Consider the following 25,688-nt stretch of genomic DNA (forward strand, 5'->3'; position numbering starts at 1 on the left):
CATGATCCTGTCTGTGTCCAATGTTTGTGTCCAATGTTATGACGGGAGAGGGAAAATGAGCATTTTTAATGAGCATTTTAAATTCCAAATAGCGATTTTTGTTGTTTGTTTGTGAATAAAGAATTATATAAATAAAAGAAAATAAACATCTTCTGGAAGAATCACGTAACACCTCAGTGCGTGCGTGCTCGTCCACGTATAGTTAATGACGTAGTAGTGGCGATGCGCGTTCCCGTCAACGCTGCCCGCCAGCTCGCGCGCCGCGCCGCCGCCTCCTTGGCTTGCTCCTGTAGACCTGGGAGGAGTGGGATAGAGTTAGAGTGGGATACTAGTGTTTTCCCTGCAAACCTAAACATAGATGTTCCGATACCAGGTGAGAGACAAAACACCGTACAAAACGCTCACATATGTCTGCTATTCATCTTTCGGGGTCACGTATGAGACGCGTGGGAAGACAAGACAAGCGAGAGTGTGGTTCGTGTGTGTGTTTTTTACGCTGTATTGTGGCCATTGTTTATGCGTGTTTGTGTACCGCGGCCTGTGCGAAGCAGCGGGCTTTCCTGGGTCACATGGGCCGCGGAGGGAGGGAGAGAGTCCCCCAGTTCGCAGCTAGTGCTCTCGCAGTGCGGCCTTCTTCTGTCTGGCGCCGTGTTTTTATTCACAGGAGCGGACAGACTAGAGTCATTTTTTTGGAGTGTATTGTTTGTGTTTTGTCTGGTCGGTCTTGCTGAGGCTGGACGGCTTTCTATCGACGTGGAGAGAGTCGGACCCAGTGCGTGATGTAACGTCAGCATTAGCTTAGCTAGCTACTAGACTATAGCCCGAGGAGGTTAGTTGATGGTGGGTCACTCACTCACTAACTAATGTTGCCAGCTATCTTTAGAGTTTAGACGCTGTTTTTTTGTATTACACGCCATTCAAAGCTCCTTTTTAAGAATACTGGGGAGTGGGACTGAATAATATGGTGACTATTGCTTGGCGTTAGTTGGCATCAGTAGCAAACAGATTGGCAGCCAGGAAAGATGTTGTAAGTCTTGACCCCCAGGGGACCAATTATTTTTGGTGTGATTTGAGTCCATGCATACTCATAGTTATGTGATCTCAGTCTAATGAAAGACTCATGTTGGTAACCATGTGCGGTGACTCAGCCATTACGACACTGTTGTCAAATGTAAGTATGTAACCCATTGATTTAGAAACACCAAAGGTGGTTATGCCTGTTTATACCGTGAGTAAGTTGGGTGGATAATATGCTTGGCAGTGGGCATAAATCAGAGGTGCAGCCGCCCTGCTGTGTCACACGGGGTCAACACATTTTCTATATGTTGTGCCTTGTGGGTTATTAATCTTTCTAGATGTCGGAAAACTTTCTGTTTCTAAGATTAACTCAAACAACTCACCCCTGTAGTCTAATGCAAGTTTGTTCGTTCTTGTTGTATCTTCCTACAAGCCTAATTGATGCTCTGAAAATAGCAGATCTGCAAACACACAATGCATTGTTGTTGAATTTCTAAATCTAAATCAAGCTGATGGATGAATTATGACTATTTTTTTCTCCCCCTCCTCCTCTGATCTCTTAGCCTCACAAAGCCAGCTCACACATTTCACTTCATTCATTGTGGTGTCACTGATGTGGTGATTAAAACGCATCATTCACTTTGGTTGTGAACGTCGTCAATGGAAGTAGACTACACAGATACCTCTGAGGGCGTTTGGATCAGCCGTTGACCAGTCAGAACTGCAGGCCATCATGATGGCGTACACCCAGCGGAGTTATTTGGTAAATAAAACCCTTGCTAAACCCATTTGGGAGAAGATCAATAACACCTCCCTGAAGAGTCTTTCCCCCCCCCCCTCCTTGCATCAATGTTCAAATGCATTCTAGACTGAACCACTTCCAAGTGCAAACATTTTTTTCAATCTCAAATTTGGCACTGCTCCTGTATCTAAACTCTAAAGTTTTGATTCTAAACCAAGCGTTCACAACCTGGGGTCCATGTAGCTCTGATCCATAGCTCATTTAGAGCTATGTTACTCTCAACTTCCGCCGCTCGCATGAATGCAGACCAGCCTCTCCTCTTTAGCGTAAATAAAAAGAACGTTTTTGCTACTCACCAAAACAAAGGCGAGTTGTGTCATTAGAACGCCTACTTTCCTTAGTGGACGCACTCTGAGCCCCCCACCACACGTATAAACTGTACTTTTTGGCCAAAAGGGGATTTTGTTTCGACCGGAAAAAAATTACTTTTAGTTACTCCGCTGCACCCTCTACCGATATTGCCCAGAGAACTGCCTCATAGAGAATATCTTTCCTCCGGTGAAAAAAAATCCCTTTCTGGCCAAAAAGTACAGTTTATACGTGTGGTGGGGGGCTCAGAGTGCGTCCACTAAGGAAAGTAGGCTTTCTATTGACACAACTCGTCTTTGTATTGGTGAGTAGGTCAAACGTTCGTGAGATTTCCACAAAAGAGGAGAGGCTGGTCTGATTTCGATGTGAGCTTTAAAACTGAAAGACCCATAGCCTTATACTAAAGCAGTAGAAGGCTATGGACCAGAGCTAGGGTCCATGGCACATTTACTGGTGGTCCGCAACGCCAGTCCACACTAAAATGAGTTATTTTATTTTCATGACCATTATGTAGAACAGTCGTCCTCAGTCCAATCTCCCGCTGCCATCTTTCACTGCTGTTTTGGGTAGCCTAGTTTACTTAACAAAACTAAAGGCTGTACTTATCAACCCATTGGAATCCATTGTGTGCTGCTGCTACTAGTCAACTCCCACAGTCAAGACAAGCGTCTCATTGAGATGTTAATATTAACATGCATGTCCACAACAAACTTGTTACAGAATGCTACGGAAACATTTGCACCTAGTGGCATGTCGGAGATGAAATTTTCTGTCTCATAGAATTACAATTTGATATATACAATCTAACCACTGCAAAAAATATTGACTACATGATGGTGGTGTTTGGTGCAAAACTGACCAGGACCCTGATCTAAACCACTAGGTGTGGACACTAAGGTTTGACCACCTGCCCCTGGCAGGTAAATTAAACTTTCGCCAGGTGGAGTTTATTTATTTATCTTTTCAGGTTCAAGTTCTTGTTTGAGAGGGGACGCAACAGTCTATAAACACAACACGAGATATCTGTCTGAACACCTGAACGTGGCCAGAGCGCTCTGTCTTCTAGTCTGTGGAATGTAAAATATGAGCACTGTTTACCTAATGTGCTGTTTTCACTGTTGCTACACTAAAGAATATAAAAGTGTGAACCCAATAGCCCTATATTCATAGCTACTGTATGTAGTTTTTTGGCATACAAATTGAGATATGGCATTCTTTTACCGCACAGCCCCAGGAAGTGTTAATTGAACGGTAATTCAAATTTTACCTATCATTTTATAATGGAAGATTTACTTTTCGGGCAAGTGGGCATGACCTTTGGGCAAGTAGATCATGACCTGTCCTGTACTTGCCCTCCTGTCAACCCCTGCAATGTCCGCTGATTGGTCCGGCTTCCGGAATCCGTCTGTGAAAAGTGAAATTGCAAGATGTAGGCTGGTTATGCAGGGTTATTTCTCTCTACTTTATTTCCTGCTGTCTCCTGCATGCTGCTGATCTCTATCTCCTAGAATCCCCCTCTTCCCAATCTGTCCATCCTTTCCTCCATTCTTCCTGCCCTTATCTCTCCCTATATCTCCCTACTACTCACTTAACATTCCTTCCCCTCTCGCTCCTTTCCATGGGGTCTTCTCCTTCCCCTCTCTTTCCTTTCCATGGGGTCTTCTCCTTCCCCTCTCTTTCCTTTCCATGGGGTCTTCTCCTTCCCCTCTCTTTCCTTTCCATGGGGTCTTCTCCTTCCCCTCTCGCTCCTTTCCATGGTGTCTTCTCCTTCCCCTCTCTTTCCTTTCCATGGGGTCTTCTCCTTCCCCTCTCTTTCCTTTCCATGGGGTCTTCTCCTTCCCCTCTCGCTCCTTTCCATGGTGTCTTCTCCTTCCCCTCTCGCTCCTTTCCATGGGGTCTTTCCATGGGGTCTTTTCATTCTTTCCATGGGGTCTTTCCATGGGGTCTTTCCATGGGGTCTTTTCATTCTTTCCATGGGGTCTTTTCATTCTTTCCATGGGGTCTTTTCATTCTTCGCTCATCCTCTCTGACTCTTTTCCTCTAGTCGCTGGATGAAGACTGCACATTGGAGGAGGAAGAGGAGGCACCGGTAGAGGAGGAAGATGACATCGATCAGTTTAACGACGACACTTTTGGAGCCGGGGCCAACGGTAAGACACTCTGGATGCAAACATAACACGTTTTTAATGAGCTAGTGAAATTGTTCCTAAACCCCTCAATCCAAAAGTAAACGACTCCTGCACTGCACCAATGCCTCCCTGCTTGGCACTTGTCTAGTGGTGGATTGAAGTGAAAATAAGTTAAATAACCTGGCCTTAATAATCCTATCATGAGGACTAATGATGCATCTTATTAACGGGACCATTAACGGGAACAACTGTGTACATGATTCTGTAGAGTAGAGTGGAGTGAAGTTGGATTTGGGGGTTGGATTTAGGGCTATCTGTCACTGTAACATACTAGCATCATGTCCAGGCGGTGTACTTCTACATCAAGCTGCCGTCATGCTATGGAAATCAGGAGATATTGTCTCCTGACCTATGGGCCACATGGCTTGAGATCCATTGGATCCCAAGGTAATTTAATTGTATACTAGGGATTGGCTCCCGATGAATAACAAATTATATAGTATAGTCGGACATCTCCCAAGTTTATTTAGTGTTCTACCAGGCCCTCTCTTATGTAACTTAGATGCTATAATGCTACTATGTGCATATTTGTTGCAATACCCTCCCTTGACAGCTGACAGTCTGATTCTAATAAACGACAATAAACTCCTCAATATTACACCTGTACGTACACCGTACAGCTTGGGTTTTTGTTTCATAAAAATCCTGACATGTTATGAGCAACTTTTTTTTATTCTTTTTTTTTTTTTGTGGCTTTCGCCTTTTTATTTTATATTTTTTATGGAGGGAGAGACAGTAGGCTGACAGGAAATGGGGAGAGAGATTGGGGGGTGACATGCAGTAAAGGCCGTCGGGATCGGGAGTCGAACCCGCGGCACACTTGCCAGACTGGATTACCAGCCAAGGTGCCTGGACCATTAAGCCATGGCCCAGGCCTATGAGCAACTTTTTGCCCATACATTCCATGCAGTGATTATTTTTATGGAAGAGCTTGTTGTAAATCACTCATCGTCCTGCGTAGTTCGTACACCGCCTGCTTCAAAATTTCACACATGCAGGAGGCAGCAGGATGTTAATTAAAAACGAGTACTTTCAAACTTGAATAATCCTTCAGAATACTGATTGGCTCAGCTGACCGTCAATAAATGAAAACATACTTACAGGTCATGGTGACATAATATTCCGTGGTGAGTGCCATCCATGTGTATGTGATTAGAGGTAAAAGGTCCACAAACATGGAACTTGTAATGCATGCCAATCCATCTTGGCAATGCTGTGTGTTGCCCTCTTGTGTGGAAGTGTCTGTGACACGTGCATGTGAGAGAGAGAGAGTGTGGTTGTGCTACAGTGCCCTCTCTTCCAGTTTGTATTCAATATCCAAAATCTGGCGGTGTGAACAATAAATCAGAGGCCATTTACTGTACAGTAGTATTGCCCTAAATTGTAACTAAAACTTGGGCAGCTGTGGCTCAGGAGGTAGAGCAGGTCGTCCAATGATCCATGGGTCAGCGGTTCGAATCCCGGCTCCTCCTGTCTACATGTCCTTGGGCAAGACACTGAACCCTACATTGCCTCCAATGAATTGAGTCGGTTGGTGTGAGCTTGCTGGTCGGTGTGAGCTTGCCATTGGTGTGTGAATGTGGGAAGTGAGGACGGTGGCGTCGACTGTTCGCCGCTTCACCTCCCAATGTATGAATGAATGAATCATTGTAAGCGCTTTGAGTAGGCACGTAGTGCATAGAAAAGCGCTATAAAAATGCAATTCATTATTATTATTATTAAACCGTTCATTCATATAGATAGATAAATATAACCAAATGCAAGCTCCGTTTTTGGATAAAAAGCAGTCTGGCTCTAGAGCAAAGTTTGTCAGTGGCTAAACATCCCAAAAGATGCCTGGGAGGCCTGGGCCATGGCTCAGTGGTCCAGGCACCTTGGCTGGTAATCCAGTCTGGCAGTGTGCCGCGGGTTTGACTCCCGACCCCGACGGCCTTTACTGCATGTCTTCCCCCCATCTCTCTCCCCATTTCCTGTCAGCCTACTGTCTGTCCCTCCATAAAAAAATATAAAATAAAGGTGAAAGCCACAAAAAAAAACATAAGAAAATGCCTGGGAGATTCTCGTGACAGCCGCAGACAAAACCAATTTAAATACTGGGCTTTTTGGTCTTCATAGTGAGTGCAAAACTGTACAGTTCCAGCTGAAAATGATTATATATAGTACTTAAAATAAAATGGACGATACATCGCCATGACAAATCCAAATGTGGGTGTGTGTTTTCTCTCTTTCCCATTTAGATGATGACTGGCAGGAGGAGCATAAACGACTGGCCGGGCTCGATGTGCCGATGTGTGGCCTGGGGTTCGGAGGAGGAGGTCTGGACTTGGGTGCAGACTTGGGAGGCCCTAACGATGCATCCTCCATCCAGCTCCCTCCTCCCGCCAGCCGCCTCCCTCCACACAACATCTCCTCCTCAGTTGGTCTACCTCCACCAGGTGGGTGATGACTTGGAAGAGCATAAAACATGTTGAAGATGTTTCAGCTATCTGAAATGGCAATGACTGCGATGTTTGTCTTTCTATATAGGTACCAGACTTTCTTAGATTATCAGAACTAACTTAAGGAGCATTCCAGTGTGGTTAAGGGATTTTCGTTTCCTATTCAAACTCCGGTGTTTACATTCCTCAGGGAAACGGCAAGGAGTGAAAGTCAAACAAAAACGAGTATTGTCTCCACACTTCCTGTTGACGTATCGATTGACAACTTGACAGTTCAAATATTAGTATGCCAGGACGGGTGCATGTTACTAGTTCGCTCCCTGTTGACACAGGAATAAAAGACCTTGTTCTGGCCTCGTATGAGACATCCTTTGAAACGTTTGGCATGTGAGGCAAACGCTTACATCACATCCCCTCCCAGTTTCACTGAAATGATGTAGAACCAACCCTGGTGGACCCCAGTCAACCAAGTGTATAGTTTATGTGGTTAACCCATTTTGGGCGGGAACCCCTTTTGGTGTTAGCATTATGTTATGCTTTAGCTATTGAAAAATAACATGCAGACCGTGTCCAAGTTCAATGACAGCTAGTACTGGAATTCTACCAGGTAGTTTTGCTGATCTTTTGGGTTCTCTCTTTAACCCATTTTGGGGCGGGAACCCCTTTTGGTGTTAGCATTATGTTATGCTTTAGCTATTGAAAAATAGCAGATCTACAAGCTCATAGCGCTACGAGCTTGTAGGTCTGCTTAGAACGACTGACATAGAAACATAGCTTTTTCAGAAAACTGTCAGGATTTAGAAGACATTTTTAGAATCTGATCTCAGGTCAAAATGGGTTAAACAAGAGGTACAATGATCAGATGTCACCCAGACAGGGTGTCAGCCAGAAGCGGATAAGAAATGGCAACATCCGACTGCAGCCTTCAGATTATGCTGCTGATTCAGGAATCTGCAGGTTTCTTTTTTTGCAAAATATTGGTGGGACCTGTTCCACAGAACTGTGCTAGCATTACAATATTACAACAACAAGGTAACGGCAATGACAATAAAATACAAAAATAAGATGAGGATACTACTAGATAGAAATAAAAGTTAGGATCTTGTCTTGTCAAATATCTGTTTAGCAGCAGTCGGTGTCAAAAATGTGGGGGGGGAAAGGGCATAAAAAGTCCTGTATCTTTCTATCACAGGAGATTGTGTTTGTTTATTTTCACTTGGAAGAATATTTTAACCCATTTTGACCTGAGATCAGATTCTTAAAAATGTCTTCTACATCCTGACAGTTTTCTGAAAAAGCTATGTTTCTATGTCAGTCGTTCTTTGATTTAAAAAAAAATAGCAGACCTACAAGCTCGTAGCGCGCCACTCGGTGGCGCGCGATGAGCATGTAGATCTGCTATTTTTCAATAGCTAAAGCATGACATAATGCTAACACCAAAAGGGGTTCCCACCCAAAATGGGTTAAAATGACACGCAGTCAATAATAATGTGAAGGACAATGCCTAAAACCCCTCCAGGGTCTTGAGAAGTCAAGTGGCATTCTCCAGGAATATTTGTACATTCTTAGGATAAAAACTACATCCAACATTAAATATGCAGATCTATTACAAATAAAACATTAGACATATCATAAAGAGATAGGAAAAAACAGCAGGACAAATCACAATAGTAAGAGTTGATGAATCTGGAATTCATAATTCTAAGTAATGTGTGCTACTGTGCTCATCTTGACTTTCATTTGGAGGTGTCTGTAGGGTGTCTGTGACTGTCTTCCACACCCGGTCCCATGTGGTGAGGGCCTTGCCATTTGCTATGTGCCTTCCTGTGGCTATTTGTATGACAAAGGAGTTTGTTGACATGAAGGAACAGACTGATTGATCAAAGGACTTGTCACTAAAATATATGCATATTTCTGTTGACACCCTACACTCATGTAAACTGCTTAAAAGATGGGACTCTTTGTCAGTCGGGCGTCAGCCCATGTGTGGAGCACGTCAGGCCACTCTGGCTGGCGTGAGCATTTAACCTGTATGCATTGCTGCGCTGTGTACTTGTGAAATAAACAACCTCATCTCTGATCTGCTGTCTGCCGTGTGTCACAACTTTTCTCCGGGGCTCTCATGGTTCAGATACATCAGAGTCAAGCCGCAAAACGGTAAACGAGGGAAAATATTGAATGGAGTCAGGTTAATTTGGCAGACCATATGGGAAGTATTTGGTGGTTAAGAGAAGTGATAAAATGAAGAAATGCCAGCAAGCGCTGAGGAAGGCCGAGCAGGCCGAAACGCGTACGTTGTCTGCTCGTCGGAGGTAAATAAATCATGTGAAAAGGACATATATTGAGTACTGGCATTCCTTCATTGTATCATGTATCATGGAGCCTTGCACCTAGAAGCATTGCTTCATTTTATCATGTATCATGGAGCCTTGCACCTAGAAGCATTGCTTCATTGTATCATGTATCATGGAGCCTTGCACCTAGAAGCATTGCTTCATTTTATCATGTATCATGGAGCCTTGTGTTGTGGGAAATATGAACTCAAATCTATATAGTATATTGTTCCATGCTAGTCTGTCTGGTCGTGTCTGTGAGCAACAACACCTTGGCCTGAAAGCCTGTCTTAATCCAATCAACCCTTTGATCAAGCTGTATGTAAAATACCATGTCACACCTCCTGTCTCAGGAGGGGGGCGACAGCCAAGACAGTCAGGGCGTCTGTATTGTATTGTACCTTTGTGAAGGTGTGGACCTGCTTCTGGGGTATAAGAGAGGACCTACGGAGAAGCTGGGGGAGGCTTGGGGGATGGAGACGACGAGAGAGAGATGTACTGAGAGAGAAAGTTGGAGTGATGCAGGCTAAGCCTGCTAGACTAGTAGATGTTGTTTGCTTGTTGCTGTTCTTCTGAATAAACTTCTAAGATATACATTCACCCGGATGGACATATATTATTTCCATAACACTTGCACCTAGAAGCATTGCTTCATTTTATCATGTATCATGGAGCCTTGCACCTAGAAGCATTGCTTCATTTTATCATGTATCATGGAGCCTTGCACCTAGAAGCATTGCTTCTCTAAGCCTTGCACCTAGAAGCATTGCTTCTGTTGTGGGCTGTCTGCTTCGGCAGTACTCTCTTCTTCTTGATTAAGAAGTGCCACAGAAATGCAACAGATTTATCATGCATAGGATTATTTTAACCCATTTTGACCTAAAATCAGATTCTAAAAATGTCTTCTACCTCCTGACAGTTTTCTGAAAAAGCTATGTTTCTATGTCAGTCGATTTTTCAAAAATAGCAGACCTACAAGCTCGTACCACCGAGTGGCGTGCTATGAGCTTGTAGATCTGCTATTCTTCAAAAGCTAAAGCATAACATAATGCTAACACCAAAAGGGGTTACCGTTCCCGCCCCAAAATGGGTTAAGAAGTGCCACAGATTTATCATGCATAGGATTATTTTAATATGAAGTTATATAAACGGTTAATTACATTGTTAGCCATATCCAAGATGTGCCCTAAATACTGCGACATCACTCTTTGATTCTCATAGGTCTGGAGGAGCGAGGAGCAGGAGGCGACCTGGCAGAGTCCCTGGCCCGACTCATCCTGGGGGCAGACCCGGCCATCGCGGGGGTCGGGGCAGCCGAGACCCCCGTTCTATGCCCCGGCGCCCTAGGCTCCAGTTTGTCTGTGCTGGAGCGTCCCAGAGGCCTTCTCTCCTCCTCCATGTCCCATCCTCCTCACCACCTCCACCACCACCAGCTGCCTGCTGGGCCATCTGCCTCCGGTGCGTTTCCGTTTATAGACACAAGACCTTGAAGTCAGAAGCCTGGCTTGCATTTGGTGTTCCAATTGTTTCTCCGAAAGGTGTTTAATGGAGTTATTTTGGTCAAGCGTTGTGCAGGCCAGCCAAGTTTCTTTGTTCTTGGCTGAAAGAATATATTTTATAACTGCAAGGGCACTTGTCCATGTACAGATTCAGGTTTTTTTTATTTGATTTTTATTTGGATCTCTTTTAGCCTTTCGGCTAATCTTCCAAGAGTCCAGAAATAAATTAAAACATTACAGAATACATTATATTACATTACAAAATAGTACATTGCATTTCAAAAATACATTTCAAATTGCACTGATGCTAAACGACAACAGTGAGTCAAATATTACAGCGTAACAAAAATACCTATACCTCTAATCCTCAACTCATACAACCACACGCACACACAGGCACAGCATATGCCTGCCCACAGACGGATACAGTTCATTCACCTATCTATAGTGGACTATGCATGGCAGGGTCGTCCTCTTCCCTGAGCCAGCTGAAAACCTGACCGCATACCAACACAGAAACTAGGACTAAAAAAACAAAGCTAAACAGAAATCACAACATAATAGTGAATCAATAAAAGCAATCCCCACTATAATGATGAGTTCCATAATTGAACTGCCCTAAAAATAAAAGATCGACTTCCCATACTAGTTTTTATTTTTAGTATAACATAAATATCTTTGTGTCTTGATCAGGTCTGTCCATAAACAATTTACCCGTAAGATTTGATAACCGATTGAGATTCAGTTTTGATCCACAACCTTGGTACCCCAAAACCTACTGATTTTTTTGTGTGATGTTTTTCTCCAGGCCTCCCCCCCGGCCCTCCTCCCCCGTCCATGCTAAGCTACCAGCAGCAGCAACATTTACTGCGTAGAGGCACTACTCCCATGGGACAGGTTGGTGTTCTGTTTCCTAAGTTATTGATTGAGTCTGTGTCCCGTTACGTACCCTTTTATTCCATACGGCTCTGAAAATGAAATGAAATTATGTGGGGTGTTTTTTTTCCCCCTCGGTCTGCTATTTTTGGAAAATCGTGAAAATGTGGCGCAAACCTTTGAATATACTTTCAGAGCGAACATGTTTAACTCAAATCTTTTCTTCTGGGGGGTCCCTGGAACAACATATTTTCCGTTGGGGGTCGGCGGTCAATTACATATAATTATGGGGGTCCTTGACATGAAAATGTTTGAGAACGACTGACGTAGAAACATGAGGTTTTTCATAAAACTGTCCGGATTTAGAAGACATTTGTAGAATCGTCCTCAGGCCTAAATGGGTTAATACAAATGTGTAGAAGCATGTAGGTCATTGCAGGTCGTATTGACTGCAGTAGGAAATCCATTTCCCTTGCTCACTTGATGCTGGTGCATCCTAGGCTAGCAGGCAAATGGTGATGCACCGTCGTAATAACATTGACCCATATTGGTTTCCAAGGAGGTCTGCCATGACGCTTCCTCTGTCCTTCTGCATACATACCTGTTCTGTCTCTGTCCTTCTGCATACATACCTGTTCTGTCTCTCTCTGTTTCTGTCAGATGAACTCTCACAGTATCTGGGAGAACAACATGGGGTTTGGGCCCGTCAGCCTCACCCCTGGACTAGTCACTCACCTGGAGGTGAGGATCGCAGTTCAATTCTACTTTTCTTTTCTACAGAACCGTGACTCAGAAATGAAGACATTGACTGCTTGTTGTGCTCATATCTTCATAATTAGAGATGCCATGTTGAAAGTGGTTAATTCCCGTTTACATATATATTTTTTGAATACACTACGGGTATATTGTGTTAAGAAAATGTTTTAGTAGGCTCTTTCTTTTGCAACTGCCCATAGTGTAACTGTGAGGTCAAAAGTAAGGACCTAATATCAATCTTGGGTGGGAACTCCTTTTGATGTTTTAAGCATTATGTTATACTTTAGCTATTGAAAAATAGCAGATCTATATATATATTCTTTCCGAGCGAACATTTTTAACTGCTTAGTTTTTTGCTTCTGGGGGGGTCCCTGGAACTACATATTTATCCATTACATAAAATTCTGGGGGTCCTTGACATGAAAATGTTTGAGAACCACTGACATAGAAACATGGGTTTTTCAGAAAACCCATGACATTTGTAGAATCGTCCTCGGGTCTAAATGGGTTAAATGTAAGTCTTGTTGATGTTGTTCTACAGCCATCATTGGACAGTATGTTTATTATTGTTGTCTCTGGGGCTTTTCTCTCCCTCAGGACAGTTCACTGATGTCCATCATCAAGGAGGTGGGCCTTTCCAAGCGGCCTCCTCCCATGAGGGGGGAGGAGTGCCGGGACTTATCGGAGAGGGACCAGAGGGTCCCCCCTCCACGTTCTTCCTCTCCCGTGATCGGCTCCCCTCCTGTGAGGGCAGTGCCTATCGGGACTCCGCCCAAACAGCCATTGAGCCATGCCCTCAATCATCAGGTGAATTTGAAGGAATTCCTTTTATTTTCACTGTTCTCGCTGTGCACTTGTTCACTTGTTCACTGCAAATACTGAGTTGGCATAGTTGGAGCTGAAGTGTTGATTGTAACCCTTACGGGTCCATTTGGTTTCATTTTACACTCAAGAGTTAAATTATTGTTAAACATCTGCATTACTTAATTTAGGAAGAAGTCCACACAATTATAGAGAAAGTAGAATAATTGTTACCTTACCGTACTTTGATCAACGTTTGCCTGTTTTATCTCTCCTAATGGTACCAACATCAATACAGCATGGAATTGTGGACAAAATCTTATCCGATAACACAATCTTCTAAGTTTTAATTGGGTCTGAGAGGCTAAATGTCAATAAATGGTGGTCCGTGGCTCAAATGCTGAATAAAAAACAGTTGAAAATGTGGCTGTTCTGGTGTGTATGTGTTTTTATATGTGTTTGTGTGCGTAGATCCACCACCCCACGGCGGTTCATGTGAGAGCCTCAGTCCACCAGCACAGATATCCTCCTCCCTTCCCTGAGCGCCTGTCACCCAACACCCTCCTCAATATAGCTGTGAGTCTCTCCTCTTCTCCGCTCCATCCATCCTTCCCTGAGCGCCTGTCACCCAACACCCTCCTCAATATAACTGTGAGTCTCTCCTCTCCTCCGCTTAATCCATCCCTTTTCTTCCACAGGTCCCTTAATGCACATGAACCCTATCCTCCCTATTCCGGGCTTTGTCATAATAGATAATAGGCTATTTTTGGTAAAGAGATTTGGTGTAGAGGGGAAAAAAAGGAGGGGACAAGTATATACTCCTGGGGGACCTTGGGCAACAAAGTATTTGGGGTTTAAGTGGTTCATTTTCTACAACCAATGACAAGTCAAAGCTGTAATGCATCCAGGCACTTACATCACACACAAGTTAAGCTGAATAGCAAAAGGAGAAAGAAAAAATGTTTCATCCTCTCAAAGTGGAAATTTGATTTGCAGTAAAGTTGCAGCACCATTTTAGCTGTCATCATGAATACTCTGACCCTGTTTGTGTGGAAAGGTTGTCGACATTTTACTGTTGCCTTCTGTATACTTCTAACCTACTGCCCAAACCACACCAAAGGGTCGGGTCGGGACACAACGTTTTTTAACCACAACATTGCAACTCAATGAGTTGCATTGGTGTGGTTTACCTAAAAAAAACCGTTTTGTCCCGACCCTTTGGTGTGGTTTGGGCTTACCGGTAAACCCTCAAAGGAAAATAGAAATAATGTTTTATTGTTAAGTCAGTATTTATACATTCATATTTTGTATGTCCAGGTTGGATGATGTATATGCACAATATATATGTTGTGTGATATGATATGCTAGCGTAAACACATGTATTAACAGTAAGCTAGTTCAAACCTTACTGAGCAGTGAGCAGTGATATGTAAATACAGTCACACGAGTGACAAGAGTCCTCCATACCCGTCTCCTTACCCACCACCTCTATCCTTCCCTTGAACGGTACATTTGGCAAATTTTAGATCTATTTGTCTCTTACATAACTGTGGTCCCTGGACGTGCAGAAAGCGAAGTGGGCTGGAACAGGGAGGCAGCATTCTCTGCAGGTCAAAGTACTGCAAGTATGTAAGAGATAAATTATATTATACATAGGTCTAAATCAGCTGAACATCTCGTTAATTTGAGCCTCTGTAAATAGAGCCTGTCCTATCTTGTTCTTTTCTGTCCCTCCATCTCTGTTTGATCTCATATTTATTCAGTTGATGTAGCCTCCTGAACGTCATAATGCAACAGTCAGGGGTTCTTTTGAATATTCCTTCTCGCTTGCGGTTCTAACTGTGTGTGTGTTTTTTCAGAACTCTCCACTGTGTCGTGGTCCGTTCCCTCCCGGTGTTGGTCCCGTTCTGTCACAGATCCAGCGGGCCCAGCTGCTCAACTCTCAGGTCAGTATGTGACAGCACAGTGATGCTGCCATAAAAACACACCTTCTAAGAATTAGAGAGTGAATGCATTGTTGTTCTTTTGAACATGGCTGCAAAAAACGACAAACTGTGCAGGATAGTTCAACATATAGCTGGATTAGCAACCTTACTAGATAACTACTGCGCTTCTGTTCTTCATTAAGATTCAGCTACTCCAGAATTCCATGAATTATTTTTTCTGTGTAATTCTACTTCTAAGGCCTGACTCACACCTTCGCATCTAGCATACAACATTGATGCATGCTAGATGTAAGCAAAGGGTTTGTTTACATCTTGCCCCAATGCAGTTTCAATGGAAGTCACATGGTTTGACACAACATTTGTGTTGTACGGCTTTCGGCTGTGTTTCGACTGCCTCCCACCCCCTCATACAACACAAATGTTGTGTCAAACCATGTGACTCTCATTGGAAATGCATTGGGGCAAGATGTAAACAAACCCTTTGCTTACATCTAGCATGCATCAATGTTGTATGCTAGATGCAAAGGTGTGAGTCAGGCCTTAGAAATAGAATTGCACAGAAAATAGATTTCATGGAATTCTGGAGTAACTGATTCTTAATGAAGAATCAGTCAATAAGTCTCATGCATCAGCTATACATCAATCTGTTGCTAAGGTGTGAGTCAGGCCTAAGTGCTAAAATATACAGCAAGTGTTATGTAACAACAAAAGGAATAAGATCATTGTAGTCTGCATAGTGCTACAACCCGAAAATGTACAATGTTATAATACCTTTCAACCACAAGGTGGCAGTCTAAGACTACAAAGTGATTAAAAGTGCAGTGCCAGTGCTCATGAGAGTTCAACAACATAATTTGTTTAACAAGGAATTTAGTTTCGCACTTAATTATTTTGTGAGGTAATTTAAATCTCAACATACACTGTTGTACAAACAGAAATATACTACAATTTTAATTTACAGAAGTAGACTATGACATGATCTGCAAAGTGCAAGAGGTGCACCCTGTGGGATCTCTTGTTGTTCTCTATCTATCTGTTCAGTAATATCAGTTTAATTTTACAGTCAGTCACAGATGCATCTCAACTCTCTCTCTCTTCCCCCCCCCTCCAGGTGCAAGGGTTTCCCCGGTGCGGTCCAGCCCCTCCTCTGTTACCGGGCGGAGGATTCAGGCCGTTCTTCGCGGGTCCTCCGCCCCCCCATTGCCACCGCATGGGCCCCCCGCCTCCCCTCGGCCCCCCCAACCACAACCACATCCCTCCCATCCGTCACAACACAACCCACCTCCACCCGCAGCACAGACGCATGCTCACGCAGCGCATGCAGAGCCGAGGAGGGTGGTGAGTGCCTGAAATATTCAACATAAGCAGCTTTCAGTTCAGTTTCAGTTTATTTTATTTATAGTACAAAATCACCCCAGGGGGTCTCTGTGCACTTACACACTACAGCATTAATACATCAAAGACACAAATAGCATAGCAATAAAAAACATAGTAAAACATGGTAAAATGTGCATAGCTGTATGAATCATACTGATTAAAACTAGGCGGAACCGTAGTGTATAGAAAAAAGGTGTGTTTTTAGCCTTGACTTAAATATGTCCAGGGAGTGTGCATTTCTGACATCCTGAGGGAGAGCGTTCCAGAGACAGGGGGCACGGTGTGTGAAAGCTCTGCCCCCAACCGTTATTTTATTGTGTGTTGTGACTGAGTTTTCCAGCATCCTGAGAGCGTAGTGGTCTTGGAGGGATGTATATATTTATTAAACTGGACATGTAAGGTGGTGCGAGTCCGTTTAAGGTTTTATAGGTCAGGAGGAGTATCTTGAACAACACTTGACATCCAATGCTTGATAACTATATAATGTGCGTCAATTAAACCCTATATACTTTGTTGACCGGAGTCCCCTAGGGGTCTATATTACTAACTAGTAACCACCCTCCTTTTTTTCTTTCTACACCAAATATCTTCTGTGCAAATAGCCAATCTACAAGCCAATCAACGACTCTGTGAGCTTGTAGATTGGCCACCCCAGAATGTGGAACTGTAGGGTTCATATGGTTAAACTGGCCCAATTCCAATGTCCACCCGTCCGTGACTTTGCTCAAAACACGTCCAAACTCAAGCACTACTGTTGACATTCTAACTACAATGCAATACTAATTTCAATACTTAAATGATTGACGTTTGGCAGATTCCCTTCATTCCCCTGGTAATGCTATGAACTGTGGGTAATTCCCTTAGCCAACGTCGTCATCGATGCTGACTTACAGAAAGGGTGCATGAAGACCGCTGTCTGAGTCCTCACTGACTTACCGATTTCAAATGGGACAAGTCAGTAAGGGAGCGGATTGGAATTGGGCCACTAAGAGTCATGTTTCAGTTGAGTTATATCTGTGACCTGACTGAAGTCTCCTCTGACCAGTGACCGGGGCAGGGTCGGAGGGGACAGGAGGAACAGAGACCCATACAGCAACCTGATGACGCAGAGAGAGAAGGAGTGGGTGGCCAAGATCCAAATGATGCAGCTGCAAAGTACCGACCCCTATCTGGACGACTACTACTACCAGGTCAGTGGACTGCTGGGCATGAAGACAAGTGGATGTCCGTAGTGCGAGTAAATGCGACCTGCTGTCGCAGTTAAAGCTGCTATAAGCAATATTATGTCAACATTTTAATGACCTTTTAATGACAAAAATAGCAAGACTCACCATCTCCGGTTTACTTCCCGTATCTGGGTGAAGTAGGCGGACTCCTCGTTATGAGACCGGAAGCAGGTTGGAGTCTATTCATTCAAATGGAAGTGAACGTGAGCACAGCTTCTGAACCATTCTTCAGCCCATGCGGTCACTGAACTAATTATTGGACCCGATTGACATAAACCACATAATATTCCCAAGATTTTCATACTGAAAAAGGCCTTTTTCAGGGAGCCAAATCAGGAGAAGATGTACTTACCTCTCTCTGTCCCAGCAACACACTTGTGGAATTAGAGCTTGCTTTGGTCGCCGTCAGACACCGGCGCCTTCTTATAGTACGTTTTAACAGCGGGCGACAGCCAGACGTATTTTCTGGAAGTGCATTATTTGTCAATGGGACCCGGCAACTACTGGAGATAGAGGCGATAGCAGGCAAACAGGCGATGGTCGAAAAGTGGGCGGAGGAACGTCGGCCGAAAAGATAAAAATAATTCATCTTTTGGGCGACGTCGCCCGGCGATAGTGGGCGATTGGGCGATAGCCAATGAAATTCAAGCGATGCTCGCCGTTGGTCTCCCGCTGTTAATAACACATTTTGTGCCCAAGACGTCCACAGACGTCCTGGGAATTACCGCTATGCGGTGCCCAAGACGTCTGTGGACGTCTTTGCAATTTATTATTTTTTGTAAAAATAAATAAAAAAAAGTAAAACGTGGGCACCCTGGGTTTTTTTTTTGGGAAAGTGTTAAAATGTACTGTTAGGAGACCATTTGTAGGATTCGTGTACCATGTCTCTTCTAGTGGCTCCAATCGAGATGGTGTATCTTCATAAATTTACCATCTTTGTTGAAACTCGTCGGAAGAAAATAAGTGGTTGCTGATGTCACATGTATCGGAGGATACACGTGATTGCCGCTCTACACCCTTCAATACCGACCAGAGGGGTCAGCAGTGAGACGGACTACATGGGAATTAATGACAAAATCCACTTAGAGGAAATTGAGTTATGTTATAGCAGCCAGTAGTGATTACATCATACGTTATTGAGTAAATTACTTAACTGTGTGTGTGTGTGTGTGTGTGTGTGTGTGTGTGTGTGTGTGTGTGTGTGTGTGTGTGTGTGTGTGTGTGTGTGTGTGTGTGTGTGTGTGTGTGTGTGTGTGTGTGTGTGTGTGTGTGTGTGTGTGTGTGTGTGTGTGTGTGTGTGTGTGTGTGTGTGTGTGTTCGTGTAGAACTACTATGAGAAAATGGAGAAGCGCCAGGAGATGGAAAGAGACAGCAGCAAGAAAGAACATACCACCAGACTTATCACGCCACAGGTCCCAAAGGTGGAACATACCTACAGACCAGGTACATCATACATGCGCACACACACAAACACACACACACACAAACAAGCAGGCTCACCACCAGCCAGGGCTTGGAAAACAAGACCGTAGTGTTTAGGTGGCCTTTACACACCAGATAATACTATATTGACTGAATAAACTTTTGGTTATGGTCATAATGGGCGAAACATTCAGCGAAAACAACGCAACATCTTTTGAACTTGTAAGAATTGTCTGTAGAGGGGGAAAAGAAAGAGACCAAGAATTTATCCACAGGAATCCCAGTTATCCTAGTACATTTCAAAATGGTTGTTTGGGTTCAAATTACGGTTGCTCCAATACCGATTCTTGTATCGGGTCTGATACTCATTTAGATTCCCCGATAGATTTGAGTAATCAACATGTTTTGTTTTTAGGGAAAATAATGTCTAGTTGCAGCCCTAATATTTAAAAATGTATATGTGGAATGAACAGGTCATAATGACACATTCCTGTGTGTCTATAGTTCAGTTTGCAGGCTCTCTGGGTAAGCTGACGGTGTCGAGTGTCAACAACCCACGCAAGATGATCGACGCCGTGGTGACGTCTCGCTCCGATGATGAGGTTCCTCTCTCTTTCCTTTTGCTATTCATCCTCCCATTTCCATCTGTCGCTCTGTCTTTCTCTCTTCTCCTCCAGTCATGTCTCATGACTCTACCTAGTGTTTAGTGAACCAGTAATCATGAATAGAAAATGTTTTTTATTTCATTGCATACCGGTAGTTGGCGCCATTAGTTGTAATTGATATCCGCTGGCACATGATTTGTGTCATGTGACATTATCCAGGAGTAACTGTGTCTTTGTCTGCCTGCAGGAGAAGCGAGAGAAGCAGGTGTGGAACAAGAGGAGACAGATTCTCTACACCGTGGAGAAGGTAACGCCTTGGTCACGCCTTGGTTCTCAACTCTGTCTTTAATAAAAAACCCGGCAAGCCAATAAGTACACAACGGCAACAAGAGAGAGCGAATAAAGTAATACACCAATACTCACTCTGTTCCATTTCTGTCCGATCAGATGTATAGTCTGCTCCTGGAGGTGCAGGACTTTGAGAAGCGGTTCGTCCACTCGCCCGACGAGGAGAGAGATGCGCTGGTGGAGCGGCATAGATCCAACACCCTGCAGCTCTGCAGCTCCCTACGGGAGAAGGAGTGGGATGACAGGTAGGGACAGGACTTAGACTAACAACCAAGACTTTAAGTTCCTTCATGACACACTAACGCACACCAAGCAAAACAGTGTTGTGTAAATACAGATGTGGGTTGAAGGAATTACTGAATTTGTGGAATATAGCTGCCACAATAATGTATCGTACTCTGGAAATGGCTGATCTATGTGAGCTTGTTAACAGTTTGACTCAATTTCTGGGAAATTGAGTCCAATGCAAGTGAACGGAAGACACGGCCTCATGGTATGTGGTTTTATGGAGCCGGCTTGTGGTGTAGCAAGATGGCGGGTGGTGCGATCGTACAAAAACAAACGGAGGAACGGCTTTGGACCGAAAATTTTTGTTTGTTTGTGCATTACATTCACCCATTCACACAGCGATGGCTGAAGAAACCATGAAGCAAGGCACCAAACTGCACATCGGGAGCAATCATAGGAGTTCAGTGTCTTGCTCAAGCACACTTTGACACCGACTCTGGGGGAGCCCGTGATCGAACTGGCAACCTCACGGTTTCCAATCAGCTACCGGCCACTCTCCCCCTGAGCCACACTTACGCAGACAAAGCCACATCCTCACACTGTCCTCTCTCTGCAGGGTGAGTGATGAGCAGTGTGTGATGATCATGTCTGTGAGGAAGGGGAAACGACTCATCTCCAGGCTCCTCCCCTTCCTGCCACCCACCCAGGCTGCCGCCGTTGTCATGGCGATTGCCCGGAACCTGCCCAACCTGGCCAAGAAGGACAAGCAAGACCAGGTATACACACACTCGCACACATCCACACATTGCTCGGTAGACGGAGAACAAAGAGCAGTTATTATCATATTAGTGACTGTTAGTGTTTATAACGTCCTGCTCACATCCATCCAGGTGCTCTGCTGGTTGGTGGAACCCGTTGCTGGGGTGATCCAGTCCTTGTCAAGCTCCGCCCTCACAGACCTGCTGCAGGAGTTGCAGGGCAGCGAGGGTCAACTGGCCACAATACTGCACAACAAGGTACACTCACACACACACACGCACCACAGTACTGCACAACAAGGTACACTCACACACACACACACACACACACACGACAGTACTGCACAACAAGGTACACTCACACACACACACACACACACACACGCGCACCACAGTACTGCACAACAAGGTACACGCACTCACACACACACACACACGCACCACAGTACTGCACCACACACACACACACTCTCACGCGCACCACAGTACTGCACAACAAGGCACACACCCCTCAGTAAAATTTAAATGGAGCTTAAACTTTGAACTCCGTGTACTCTGCTGTACAACAGAAAGATTCTTACCCGCTTCTTAATTACATTTTATCACAGACAAGAGCCATAGCAATCGCCGGCTATGTTTATCCCATCAACTATGTCACTTTATACTTCACATTACTGACGACCATTTTCCAAAGCATAACCGGTTTTTTTTCATCCACGAGGAAACCCGTGGATTCATATTAATTTCGGTATGATGTGAAAACCATTTTGCAGGGACTTGTTTGATATACATGTAGATTAACCAAACAATGTTACATGTTTTAATCCATTTGAAAAGGCAGATCATCTTGAGTGATTTGATTTGAACATTTTGTATTATAATCCCTGTAAGGGGATCTTTGAAAAATAAACAAATCATCCCCGCGGTTTCACTTATATGGATATGAAGAATCAACCGACTGCGAAAAAATGCTAATTTTACGATACAGAGACACCTCCCCGACAATATCACAGAGATTTTTGGACCACAATTCTTATATATGAGACTATTTTATGATGCCCAAATGTTATTCTCCATAGAGAAAAACTTCCGCAAACCAGGGGATGAGCGAGTGACTACAGGAATTTTGCACTCTATATGTGAAGATGGTCTGTTTAGCTGTGATATAAGTTAGTTTGGTGCTTGATCCAACAACCCTCCACCTGCCCTCTCTCTAGTTTGGTGTGACACTGCTTTACCTGATCCTGAGTGAAGGAGAGAGGATGCAGAGCTCTGATCCCAACTGTCAACTTATGGACGACAATCGATGGTGAGTGTGAGCATGCGTTTGTGCACGGCACAGTGTCAGATAATGATGGTGGAGTGAGTGAGATAAAGAAGACTCATCAAACTGCAGTTGAGTGACTGCTCTCACAGTTGGTTAAAATAAGTTATTCCATGGATGAATATTTTATTCTGATTGCCTAGATATAAATAGGTTTGCGTTAAACTGTTTAACGCCTCATGTAGTTTGACTAAAGTTTAATCACATACGTAAATGTAACCTATAACCATACCTATAATGTAGCTAACAATAACTGCTTTAATGTTAATTACTTTGTTGGCAGTTAAAACACTTGTTTTACCATCTTATATTAACGTGTTAATAAAGTAGCTTGATGTAGATCTAAAATGAGTTGAACTAATGTCTAACTATTGGCTCCCTGTCCCATCCATCACTCAGTACTGAATTGCAGTACGTTGTAATGTGGGTGATGGGATCGTAGCATAATCATTACCTTTCTAACTCTGTTAGACTAGAATCATTTATTTTTTGTGAGGTGAGGTTATATATATGTTATATTAGCAGTGCTTGTTTTCTTGACTGTCGGGTGTTGCTGGTAAGTGGCCATGCCATAAACGGGATAAAGAACTCCTTAGATGTGCGTTAAGGAATTTAAGGCGCAATGGAGGCAAAGAACTATGCTTGGTTTCCCCACATTTGTTGTCCAACCTCCCTGTTTGACTGCAATCTCTCCCTGTGTGTCCAGGACTGAGCTGGTGTTCTCTGTGACGCGGGAGCTGCTGAGCGTTCCCTCCTCCTCCCTGTCGCCTCCCCTCTTCACCCCTCCCAACCTGCTCTCCCTCTTCTCACGCTATGTGGACCGCCAGAGGCTAGAGCTGCTGCAGGACAAACTACAGTATGTCCATCTGCTTTTTAACCCATTCTGGGCGGGAACCCTTTTTGGTGTTTTAACCCATTTTGACCTGAGATCAGATTCTAAAAATGTCTTCTACATCCTGACAGTTTTCTGAAAAAGCTATGTTTCTATGTCAGTCGTTCTTCGATTTTTCAAAAATAGCAGACCTACAAGCTCGTAGCGAGCTTGTAGATCTGCTATTTTTCAATAGCTAAAGCATAACATAATGCTAACACCAAAAGGGGTTCCCGCCCCAAAATGGGTTAACTAAGCATTATGTTATACTTTAGCTATTGAAAAATAGCAGATCTACAAGCTCATAGCGCGCCACCGAGTGGTGTGCTACGAGCTTGTAGGTCTGCTATTTTTGAAAAATCGTGAAAATGCGGCACAAATCTTTGAATATATATTCTTTCAGAAGACTTTTTTTAATTTCGACATCAGGCCTAAATGGGTTTAAGCAGTTCACTCGGATAATGTTGCTTCTTAATGTATACATCTCCATAATAGCCTTTTGTGGGGTTTTTTCGTAAATGAATGATCAAGTAGGGCCTACTTGATCATACTACAGTGTCACACAAAGTTGTCGATCAGCTACTTTTTAAAGTTTTGGACATGTGGGGCTCCATTTTCGTCACCGCTAAACCCCTTATCCCTAAACTTCTTTGCCTTTTTTTACTATTTTGAAAAACATTTTTGAATAGTTCAACTAGCCAATCTACATTGACACGTTGTGAGCTTGTAGACTGGCCATTTTAACTATTCAAAAATGTTTTGCAAAATAGTAAAAAAAAAAAAAAAAAAGGGAAAGAAGTTTAGGGATAAGGGGTTTAGCGGTGACAAATGGAACCCGTGGGGTTTCCACCCGACTCTGATAATGAGCAAAGTAAACGGCCGTCCACCTCAAGGACTAGAACTATATGGTTCATTGCTGTTACAGTTGTGCTGTGGACTATTGGACTCTGCCAACAGGTCATGTTAGCATGATCTTTTTAAACATCTTTATATTTTTTGTTATATAGTGCTTGGTGTGGATGTCCCATAACACTGAACCCTCGGTTCACACTCAACTCCATATCAGATGCCGCACATCGATCTTCGAAACTAAATTCGGGCGTCAATTTATTAGGAAGTGTGAACCGGACCCATTTAACCTGTCACTATGACTCGGACATAACGCCGCCCTATGACTCAGACATAACATGACCATATATGACACGGATGACATCAGTTATCTCCATACAGGGGAATATCGCTCTGACATAGATGTGAGGTCCTTAGCAGCTCAGTGGCCTTGTGGTTAGAGTGTTTGCCCTGAGAATGGGAGGTCGGAGTTCAATCCCTGGTCGGGTCATACCAAAGACTTACATGGGACCCAATGCTTCTCAGCATCAAATGTTGGATTGAGGCACAGGTAAGTCCCTGCAACATACTAGCGCCATGTCCAGGGGTGTACTTGTACATCAAGCTACCTCATGCTTCAGAAACGGAATCGGCTCTTGCCCTATGGTTCCTCATGGCTCGACAAGGCCTACCGCATAGTGGTCTTAGAGCTCTTTATTTTTATTTTTTACTATTTTGAAGCCTTTGTATGAGACCCACATCTGGGTCCTGTACTGCTGGTTGAGAAATACTGGTGTGTGAGACGAGCTTTACAGGTTTGTAGATCACTGCTCATTGTCTTCTTTGTCTTCTTTCTTCAGGATTACAGCCCTGTCCAGGTAGAAGTTACTGCAGACATTGTGACAACCACCATCCCACCCTCCACAGCTGACGCACCCCCCCTGTTTTCTGTGTATGTGTGTCCATGTGAGTGTGACTGTGTGTGTGTATGTATGTGTGCGCGTGTGTTTGCACGTGTATGTCTGAGACGCGTCTATGGTGGATAAAGCCTGCGTTATACATACTTATGTGCAGGTGGTGTGCAGTGAAAATAGATGTATAAATTCAGATGTGCTGTTTTCAGTGCGCAACACCGGCGCACAACTAAGTATAAATCAGGTATAATGGTTTTAATCCAGCAGAATCTCTAGTCACTTTGTTTTTGTTTTGTTTTTCTCTGTCTGTTCTGGTGTGTTTGGGAGAGAGGGAGTGTGTGAATGATTGGGAGAGAGCAAGAGATGAATTGTATGAGCCGAGAGAGAAATGAAACCTGCATTTTTAAGTATCTTGTTAACGACGATGCCTGTGATAAACCATCAAAAATTAAAAAGTATTTCTATTGTATACAAATGTAAGTATGTGCTTTGTCAATTATTGAACACTGACATTAACATCCATGTGATTCATGCCCAGAACCACATAAATCCCTGGCTTCCCTGTTCTGGGGGCAAACATTCAGTGAAATAGAACTACCAGCTTGTAAATCAGCTATGGTACAGACAGAGGTATTAAAGGAGTAAATGGCCTCGGCAGACCCAGTATATAGGATTTAAAGTAGGCTTTCAAGGTGTTAACGCATTGTTTTTTATATTAGTTCACCTGCTGTAGGCTTCATCCACAATGGAAACAAGATTTAGCTTTTTTTTGTGTCACATTGGCATTTTGACATGTAATTTAACCCATTTTGGGCGGGAAC

General features: G+C 43.7%; 1 protein-coding gene across 5 annotated transcripts; it reads left to right on the forward strand.

Annotated features, from left to right (window-relative positions):
- Positions 1 to 214: 214 nt before the first annotated feature.
- patl1 (PAT1 homolog 1, processing body mRNA decay factor) lies at positions 215 to 25,347 on the forward strand. Of its 5 annotated transcripts, none has more exons than XM_079499632.1 (21): positions 215 to 373; positions 1,581 to 1,780; positions 4,173 to 4,278; positions 6,555 to 6,752; positions 10,310 to 10,546; positions 11,396 to 11,484; positions 12,124 to 12,204; positions 12,817 to 13,026; positions 13,492 to 13,671; positions 14,880 to 14,966; positions 16,078 to 16,304; positions 17,389 to 17,533; positions 18,895 to 19,012; positions 19,496 to 19,593; positions 19,844 to 19,903; positions 20,044 to 20,189; positions 20,789 to 20,948; positions 21,063 to 21,188; positions 22,148 to 22,239; positions 22,961 to 23,110; positions 24,814 to 25,347. In XM_079499632.1, the coding sequence occupies exons 2-21, from the start codon at positions 1,751 to 1,753 to the stop codon at positions 24,833 to 24,835; spliced, it is 2,562 nt and encodes an 853-aa protein (XP_079355758.1). In that variant the 5' UTR covers positions 215 to 373; positions 1,581 to 1,750; the 3' UTR covers positions 24,836 to 25,347. The 5 variants fall into 5 exon arrangements, with proteins under 5 accessions (XP_079355758.1, XP_079355761.1, XP_079355760.1 ...); XM_079499635.1 differs by having other exon boundaries at positions 13,492 to 13,596; XM_079499633.1 differs by having other exon boundaries at positions 332 to 474.
- The last annotated feature ends 341 nt before the right edge of the window (positions 25,348 to 25,688 follow it).

Source organism: Electrona antarctica, assembly GCF_951216825.1.
Source record: "Electrona antarctica genome assembly, chromosome: 4".
In the NCBI taxonomy this organism is placed as follows: domain Eukaryota; kingdom Metazoa; phylum Chordata; class Actinopteri; order Myctophiformes; family Myctophidae; genus Electrona; species Electrona antarctica.

Bases quoted from the DNA above. Each gene is read 5' to 3' on its own strand.
- patl1 (XM_079499632.1), top strand. From the start codon at position 1,751: ATGATGGCGTACACCCAGCGGAGTTATTTG. The intron at 10,547-11,395 runs GTGCGTTTCCGT...GTTTTTCTCCAG, and splicing joins TGCTGGGCCATCTGCCTCCG to GCCTCCCCCCCGGCCCTCCT. The intron at 17,534-18,894 runs GTCAGTGGACTG...GTGTTCGTGTAG, and splicing joins TGGACGACTACTACTACCAG to AACTACTATGAGAAAATGGA.